We start from the raw sequence: 8,969 nt of genomic DNA on the forward strand, positions 1-8,969 counted from the left end.
GGCGTGCAGCTGGCGCTTCTCCTGGGCCCTTTCCCACCCCTCCCTATTGCCCTCCTCCCTCTCTTTTTAGGAGAAAACCGAATCCCTGGTGCAGCAGTACGAAGCCGTGAGCCAGCTCAACTCGGAGCGCTACGCTCGCTTGGAGCGCGCCCAGGTCCTGGTCAACCAGTTTTGGGAGACCTACGAGGAGCTGAACCCGTGGATCGAGGAGACGCAAGCCCTCATCTCCCAACTGCCCCCGCCAGCCATCGATCACGAGCAGCTCAAGCAGCAGCAGGAGGACATGAGGGTAAGAGGACGCGGCGTTTGCACCTCCTGCACCATCAGTTCCTCTGCCTTAAAAGAGATGCAGCGCTCACAGGGGCGAGAGCACATTTTTTTATGAATTTTCCTGATTATTTTTTTTTTTTCCCCCCATTCTCTTCTTTTTGGGGATCCTGCCTGGGTAATAGAAGCGTGCCGTGAGCGTACCATGTGGAAATCGCTACTTGGAGCACTTCTTGCTAAAATACAGATTGCACCCGAGGGAGCCTGGGATCTCCTGCCTGATTGTGGCAGGGAAAACTGCTTTGTGCTTTTAGGGTAGAGAGCTGCAAAACGAGTTTTCTCAGCGGTGTGCCCCCCTGTAGGGCTGTGCGGAGGGTCAGGAGCCAGCCGTGCCAGGGAAGGACCCGTGCCGGGCGATGTGCCGGCACGTGCCGAGCCGTGGCCATGTTAGGAAGAGCCGAGCGCCATGTGCTTGGCAGATGTTGGGTCAAGAAAACGGTGGTGGGAGTTCGCTACCAGATACGATCGCTGCTCTTGGAGTGTTGCGTGAAATAAATAGGCAGCGGCTTTCAATAGATTTGTAAAAAAATATCTTTTTTATTTTTTTTTTTCCCTTCTATTCCTTAGCAACTGAGAGAGTCCATTGCTGAACATAAGCCTCATATCGACAAGCTGCTGAAAATCGGACCGCAGCTCAAGGACCTCAACCCCGAGGAAGGCGAGATGGTGCAGAAAAAATACTCGACGGCCGAGGCCATGTACGCCAAAATCAAGGAGGAGGTGTGCCAGCGGGCTCTCGCCCTGGACGAAGCCGTCTCGCAGTCCACCCAGGTACGCTGGGATGCGAAGGAGCCGAGTCGTCTTCTCGCAGTCCCCCGTGGCCATGTTAGGAAGAGCCGAGCGCCATGTGCTTGGCAGATGTTGGGTCAAGAAATCGGTGGTGGGAGTTCGCTACCAGATACGATCGCTGCTCTTGGAGTGTTGCGTGAAATAAATAGGCAGCGGCTTTCAATAGATTTGTAAAAAAATATCTTTTTTTTTTTTTTTTTCCCTTCTATTCCTTAGCAACTGAGAGAGTCCATTGCTGAACATAAGCCTCATATCGACAAGCTGCTGAAAATCGGACCGCAGCTCAAGGACCTCAACCCCGAGGAAGGCGAGATGGTGCAGAAAAAATACTCGACGGCCGAGGCCATGTACGCCAAAATCAAGGAGGAGGTGTGCCAGCGGGCTCTCGCCCTGGACGAAGCCGTCTCGCAGTCCACCCAGGTACGCTGGGATGCGAAGGAGCCGAGTCGTCTTCTCGCAGTCCCCTGGGGAAGCCGCGTGCTTTGAAACGTGGTTTTATTCTGAGTGTTACAACTGTAAACCCCTTTAATAAGGCACAGCGTGGTCAGACACCTCCAGGGTGGTTTCCTGCCGCTCAGCGCTGGCTGCGAAAGGAGGGGTGAAAGCGGTTGAATCTTGACATAGTAAATAGGGTAATAAATTTTTACAGCCTCAGTAATGATGTTCATTCAAAGGGGCTGTTTTGGCACCCGCCCAAGGTTGGAAGGGCCCAGAGAGGCTCTTTAAAGAGCTCGGAGAGATAAGTTTCATTTCTGATAAGCTGTGTGTGCAGCGAACGTCCACACGGGATCCTTTGTGTGGGAGAGTTAATGGTCATCTCCGGGGTCTGGGCATCGCCGGAGAAGGTCGGTGACTGCAGGAGCAGAGATACGCAGGGAAGGGCAGAGGCTGTAGGTGCTAAAGTCCAGAAAGGGGGTGAAGAGTTTGCTGCTGCTGAGGGTTTACGACCCCTAGTTACGTTTCGTTTCACCCTGTGTTACTGTAGCACAGTTGGTTTTTGTCACGTCTGGGTGTTTATTTATTTTTTTTTTCCTGTATTGTGTAGTCACTTCTCTTGGTTTGCACTTGTATTAACTCCGAGTTTTTCCCCCCCCCCGCATCCCCCTCCCGTCTCATCTCTCACTCCCATTGTGGAATGTGTTATCTGTGTGTGTTGCTGCCTGTGCCCGTCCTCCCCACATGGTCCCATTTCATTCTTGTGTTGACTGCGTCCCACCATTGCAGATTACGGAGGTAAGCCCCGCCACCACACATCTTCATTTACGCTCTTTCTTTGGGCTGTTTCTACTTTACACCCAGACTTTTCTTTCTGGTCCACGCACAGCTCAACAGAACATGCTTAAAAATTAACTCTCGGGGGGCCTTGAAATCACGTTTCTGAGATGGCTTTCGTTGCGTTGCTGCCTGGTCTCAGCCGTGGCCGGCTTCCGCTGGGAATGCTTCCTGCAAAGCAGAGGTTTTGCTTTCGGAGCGGTTTGCACCGATGCACAGAGCTTTCTGCTCACGCTGGACTTGCCGGTTTGCTCCCGCTTTGTTGGCTGAGCCAACGCGGCTCCGATCAACTTTGCACCGGGCGCCCCTCTCCTCTCTGCTCTCAGAGCCCGCGACTCGGCCGGTGTCCCGCCGAGAGGGACCTGAGCTGGCAGCCAGAGCGCAGAGCTGTCCTTCTCACCAGCAGAGACGGTTTGGGATCCTTAAGGCCAAAGTTGACTTTTCTTTTCCAAAAGAATAGCGATAAACCCTGCTAGAGCCCCCCCTCCCTCTCTCACTCTTGGCTTTCTGGTCCTGCTTTTGGCGAAACCCCGGCTCCGCGGCACCTCGCTCCTCCCTGTGTGCATGCAGCCTTCCACCGTCTCCCGCTGGCCCTGCCGGGGTGGGTTTCCTGCCGGCGTCGCACCCCGCGGAGATTTCCATCAGCACCAAACACGGGCTCTTTCCCAACATCGTCTTTGCGCTGACGCTCAAACAACCGGGATGGGGTTTTCTCACCTCACTGCTCCTCCGCGAGCAGCGGGGCGGCGGTCAAAAACCAAGAAAAAAAAAAAAAAAGAAAAGAAAAAAAAAAAAGGAGTTTTATAGGGTTGAATCCGGTGACAGGTCGCCGCCGTGTTTGGTTCGCGGTTGCTCGGTGGGGCCGTGTGGCTGATGGATGGTTTGAGCTGGTGTGGCCCGGGGCTGCTGGCGGCGCAGGGAGGCAGAGGCAGGCGTGCGCAGGAGGCTGCGGGGTTAACTGCTGTTGCAGGCGATGTTTGTCCTCTCTTTTTTCTTCTTGGGCGCTGCGCTGAGGGCTCTTGCGCACGCAGGGAGCGACGCCGCGGTGCTTAATCTCATCTCGCCCGCCCTAATGGATTTGCTCTTCTCCAGTTCCACGATAAGATCGAGCCCATGCTGGAGACGCTGGAGAGCCTCTCCTCCCGCCTGCGCATGCCGCCCCTCATCCCCGCCGAGGTCGACAAGATCCGGGAGTGCATCAGCGAGAACAAAAATGCCACGGTGGAGCTGGAGAAGCTGCAGCCCTCCTTCGAGGCTCTGAAACGCCGCGGGGAAGAGCTGATCGGGCGATCGCAGGGAACGGACAAGGACCTGGCAGCAAAAGGTATCTCTAGGTGGATTTAACAGGAGGTGCTTGCTGGACTGGTGGCACTTTCCAGCTTCTCCTACCCAAAGAGCTGGGACTCTTTAGCCTGGAGAGGAGAAGGCTGAGGGGAGACCTTATTATTGCTTAAAAAAATCTAAAGGGTGGGTTGAAGGAGGATGGAGCCAGACTCTTCTCAGTGGTTCCCAGTGACAGGACGAGGGGCAACGGGCACAAGGTGGAACAGAGGAAGTTCTGTTCCAACACACGGAAGAACTTCTTTACAGTTCAGGTGACAGAGCACTGGCACAGGCTGCCCAGGGAGGGGGTGGAGTCCCCTTCTCTGGAGATTTTCAAGACCCGCCTGGATGCAGTCCTGAGTGATGTGCTCTGGGCAGTCCTGCTTTAGCAGGGGAGTTGGACTAGATGATCTCTAGAGGTCCCTTCCAACTCTGAAAATTCTGTGATTCTGTGAAACCACGGCGCCATCACCATCGGGGAGACTTTGGTGTCCCAGGGGTGTATTGCAGAGGATCTCCTGGCCTTAGGAGGAAGGATGAGTCCTCTGCACGCAGATATCTGGTGCCTTCTTCCATCTGGAGCAGACAGGGTGGTATCAGCCAGAGCAGAAAGACGTGTTTGTGGCTGCTCAGGCAGAAGTTTGAGCTCAGCCGAGCTGAGCCATCACCCTGAGCTGGTCTCTTGTGGCAACCGTTGGTGGCCCCTGTGAAAGGATTTGTTGGTGTCGATTCAGCATCTAGTGGAGGGAAGGAACATCCCCAGCACAAAAAGACCTGTCACCACGATTGGCACTAATTGGCACCTTTCTTGGCAGCTCAACAGCCAGCTCGTGGACTGAGTGAGCGTAGACTTCACGCTAGAGGTGGCCAGAACAGAGGTTCGTTGGAGGAGAGTGTGTGGGCAAATTCGCCCTGAGCTTGCCTGCACATTAATAAAGGCTTTATTTCTGCAAGCTGGAGTTTCTCATGTCCCTCAGTATCTCTGAGTTAATGCTCTGATGGTCCTGGTCATCTCTAATTCCCATTTGAATATTCTGTTGGCTGTTTCTAAGTGGAAAGTGTTTGCAGAATGCTTTCGAGTTGTGGAAAGGTTTCCTTCTTCACTGAATGTTTTCCTTTCGTTCCTTAGTAATCCAGGATAAGTTGGATCAGATGGTCTTCTTCTGGGAAGACATCAAAGCTCGAGCAGAAGAACGTGAAATGAAGTTCCTTGACGTCCTGGAACTCGCAGAGAAGTTCTGGTACGACATGGCAGCCCTCCTGACTACCATCAAAGACACGCAGGACATCGTTCACGACCTGGAGAGCCCAGGCATTGACCCCTCCATCATCAAGCAGCAGGTGGAAGCGGCAGAGGTGAGGACCGTGGGGCTGTACCCCTGTATGGAACGTGGCTGCTCCCAGCTTGTAAGCTAAATTGGGGTAGATCTTAGAGATGAGCGTGGCCAGAAGTGGCTGTAAAACAGTTTTGTAGGCAGTCGGATTACAAAATGGTATTTCCGTCGCGATTTGGAACTGCAAGGGAAAAAACAGAAGTGTATTTCACATATCCCTCCCCACCGCCACCACCCCCTGCTCCAGACGAGGAAATGATGCTTAAATCGCTTTATCTGCTACTGTTTTGGGAAACTTATCAAGCGTGTGGTCAGAGTTGTGTGCCCATTTGTTTTGAGCGATGTGGAAGTTTGCACGGTTCGGCTCCCAGGCTGAGTGGAAGACATCCGAGTGCTGTCTAGCGTGGGAAGCGTGGAGTTAGATTTTGGTTAGAGCGGAGATAAGTGTGAAGCTGGATGGGCTTGGGTGTGTGTGGTGGTGGTTGGTTGTTTCAAATAAGCGGTGAAATCCGCTTCAGGTGGGTTTGACTTGACTCGGACCTTGGGAGAGCAGGGATGTTTCTTCATGCTTTGCTAAGTTTGTCCTTGTTATTTCCTTTTTATAACCCTTCTGACTTCGGTTTGCAACTTCTGAGTCTCAAAAACTAAATCCTGTATTGACAAAAACACTCCTTGTAAACAGTACATCTCTTGTAAACGACTCCTTCAGCCCGGCGGTTCAGGCACACGTCGAGCTAAATAGAGATGTTCTTATTTTAGTTCCTCCAAAACAGTGACACTGCCACAGTGGCCAGAGGTGAGAGCAGACCAGGTTGGTGGTGGCCACGCTGGTGGGCAGGACGGCCATCTGCTCGCGGCGTAACCTGGTCCTGGGGTCTGGCGTCAGGCTGTCGGCCGGGCTGAGGACACCAGAGCAGGGAGGACTCTCCGTGCTTTAGCTCTCCTGTTGATGGGGCAATTTTAGAAGAGCATTTAATAATAACCATTTTTCTTTTGTCACTGTGTTACCTGCAGACTATTAAAGAGGAGACGGACGGCTTGCACGAAGAGCTGGAGTTCATCCGACTCCTTGGAACTGATTTAATTTTTGCCTGTGGCGAAACAGAGAAACCAGAAGTGAAGAAGAGCATTGATGAGGTAGGAAAAGCAGCTGCCTCTCCCTCCTTCCGATAAAATCAGGTAGGAGCAAGTGGGAGCTCTGGTAGAAGAGCCTAACGAATTTCGTGGGCAACCTTGTGTTCCACAGATGAACAACGCATGGGAAAATCTGAACAAAACGTGGAAGGAGAGGCTGGAGAAGCTGGAAGAAGCCATGCAGTCGGCTGTGCAGTACCAAGATACGCTTCAAGTAAGAGACAGGGCTGTTTGTGTGGGGTGGGTGGACCTTGGGAACACCGCTGCGAGTCCTCTCCCTGGAGCTGTACTGGGATTTGCACTAATGGCTTACAGATATCTTACTATCTTATCTTATCTTACTTACTTACTTATCTTACTATCTGGCTTACAGATAGAGCGCAGAGGGTTGTGGTTAGTGGTGCAGAGTCTAGTTGGAGGTTAGTAACAAGTGGTGTCCCTCAGGGGTCAGTACTGGGCCCAGTCTTGTTCAACATATTCATCAATGATCTGGATGAAGGGATAGAGTGTACCATCAGCAAGTTTGCTGATGACACAAAACTGGGAGGAGTGGCTGACACGCCAGAAGGCTGTGCTGCCTTACAGCGTGACCTCGCCAGGCTGGGCGAGTGTTTGCAGTCTGTGTCAGAGCCTGAGCTCAACAACCAGCTCCAAGGAAAAGCAGATATTTGACTGCATTTGTCTTCCCCAAATCTCTTCATTTCCACACGAAGTGGCAGGATGAGCCTGGCTGCCGTCAAGTCCTTCTCTTGGAAGCAGGAGAAGGGGAGGAAGGAACTTGCGAAAGCGTGTGCTGGCCAAGTGGGCACCTCTGCCCCGAAAGACCAAGTTTCATGGTTGCGGGATGATGGAGGCACCAGCCCCGTTTCCCCAACCGGCTGCGGGGGGAGCACGCTTTGCCGTTGCCTCTGCTCACGGTGTCTTCTCTCCTTCCAGGCCATGTTTGACTGGCTGGATAACGCCGTCATCAAACTCTGCAACATGTCTCCTGTCGGCACTGACCTCAACACGGTTAAGGAGCAAATGAACGAGATGAAGGTACGCGGGCGGAGCGGGACCGGTTCTCCCGTGCTTGCTTTGCATCGCAGGGCTCACGCTCCAGTGATTCATTTTGTTCTGGTTTTTGTCCTGCTTGTTTTGGCAGGAGTTTAAAATGGAGGTTTACCAGCAGCAGATTGAGATGGAAAAGCTTAATCACCAAGGTGAACTGATGCTAAAAAAAGCTACGGATGAGACAGACAGAGACATCATAAAGGAACCACTGACAGAGCTGAAACATCTCTGGGAGAATTTGGGCGAGAAAATTGCTCACAGACAGGTAGAGAGAAGATCTGGGCTCTCGCAAGTGCGGGGTTGAAACTCGCTGGGATGCTCCACCTGCTTCCTGACTTAAACTTTCCTTTTTCCATCCCTGTCCTTGCCCAGCATAAGTTGGAAGCCGCTCTCCTGGCGCTCGGCCAGTTCCAGCACGCGTTGGCGGAGCTGATGGCCTGGCTGACCCACACCGAGGAGCTGCTCGACGCGCAAAAACCCATCAATGGAGACCCAAAAGTCATCGAGGTTGAACTTGCGAAGCACCATGTGAGTACTCCCACTCCAGGGCCATTTTTAGTCTCTTCCCACGGCAGGATTTGATTTCTCATGAAGGGTTTGAGGTGGTTCGAGTCCATCAGACCGTGCAGGAATTAACAGGGGGTTGTAGAGAGGTGTCCAACGTTTGCCCAACCCATCTCCTGTAGGTGCTGAAGAACGATGTCCTGGCCCACCAAGCGACTGTGGAGACGGTGAATAAAGCAGGCAACGAGCTGCTGGAGTCGAGCGCAGGGGACGACGCCAGCAGCCTGCGAAACCGCCTGGAGAAGCTGAACTCGTGCTGGGAGTCGGTGCTGCAGAAGACGGAGGAGAGGGAGCAGCAGCTCCAGTCCACGCTCCAGCAGGTCGGGGAGATGCCTCGGGGGTACCCTCCCGGTGCAGTGGATTGCTGCTGAGGGTCCGCTTCCCCCTTCGCTTTGGGGGCAAGTGAAGGGGGGGAAGAGTCAGAGAGGCACTGAGATGGTTTTTAATGCACGTTTTTCACATAACTCTTAGTCCTGGAGTGGTTCGGCGCCTGCCCGGGAGCACGGCAGGGACCGGGCCCACCCGCGCCGTTAAGGATATATCATGTAAAACCCTCCTTAACGCGCTGGTGCATCCAGCTCTGCCTCTTTATCTGGTTTTGAAGCAAACACAGCGTTAACCCTGGCTCGTGATCAATGGTGGCTGATGTCATCTGATCCGTGGCCGATTATATGTTCCCGAACAGGCCCAGGGTTTCCATGGTGAGATTGAAGACTTCCTCCTGTGGCTAACGAGGATGGAGAGCCAATTGTCGGCATCGAAACCCACAGGAGGTCTGCCAGAAACTGCCCGGGAACAACTCAATGCCCACATGGTAATTTCTTAGGAGAGATTTTTAGTGCTTTTCATTCAGCAAGCTCCTGTCTGTCAAATATCGGCATCCAAACGTCTCCCTTCTGTGTCTGATGGGAAGAAGAGTGCTTCTCAGCTCTCTTTTGACTGATAATCTTGCGCTCGATGCCTGGGACGAGCGTCACGACGCTTAAACCGCCTTTCTCTGCTCAAAGTGACGCACTGCTGTCGCTTTGCTGCCCGCCCTGAACCTAATTTTCTCGTCACCCCGAGTCGCACTGAGCTGTTGCCCCCCACCTCTCTCGGCTCTTCCTTCATCTGACGTTTCGGTGGTGCCTCCCTCGCAGGAGCTGTACAGCCAGCTGAAAGCCAAGGAGGACG

General features: G+C 53.2%; 1 protein-coding gene across 1 annotated transcript in view; it reads left to right on the forward strand.

Moving 5' to 3' along the window:
* MACF1 (microtubule-actin crosslinking factor 1) overlaps positions 1 to 8,969 on the forward strand; it is a 166,058-nt gene that overhangs the window by 137,573 nt on the left and 19,516 nt on the right. The window contains 13 exon segments of the mRNA XM_009882791.1: positions 71 to 289; positions 895 to 1,098; positions 2,341 to 2,349; positions 3,481 to 3,712; positions 4,841 to 5,067; positions 6,060 to 6,182; positions 6,292 to 6,393; positions 7,116 to 7,217; positions 7,324 to 7,497; positions 7,605 to 7,760; positions 7,919 to 8,116; positions 8,482 to 8,610; positions 8,936 to 8,969. The exon segment at positions 8,936 to 8,969 is cut by the window's right edge and continues 28 nt beyond it. Of these exon segments, the coding sequence (XP_009881093.1) occupies positions 71 to 289; positions 895 to 1,098; positions 2,341 to 2,349; positions 3,481 to 3,712; positions 4,841 to 5,067; positions 6,060 to 6,182; positions 6,292 to 6,393; positions 7,116 to 7,217; positions 7,324 to 7,497; positions 7,605 to 7,760; positions 7,919 to 8,116; positions 8,482 to 8,610; positions 8,936 to 8,969 (1,909 nt within the window).

The sequence above is a fragment of the Charadrius vociferus genome, unplaced genomic scaffold (genome assembly GCF_000708025.1).
Source record: "Charadrius vociferus isolate BGI_N301 unplaced genomic scaffold, ASM70802v2 scaffold783, whole genome shotgun sequence".
Taxonomy (NCBI): domain Eukaryota; kingdom Metazoa; phylum Chordata; class Aves; order Charadriiformes; family Charadriidae; genus Charadrius; species Charadrius vociferus.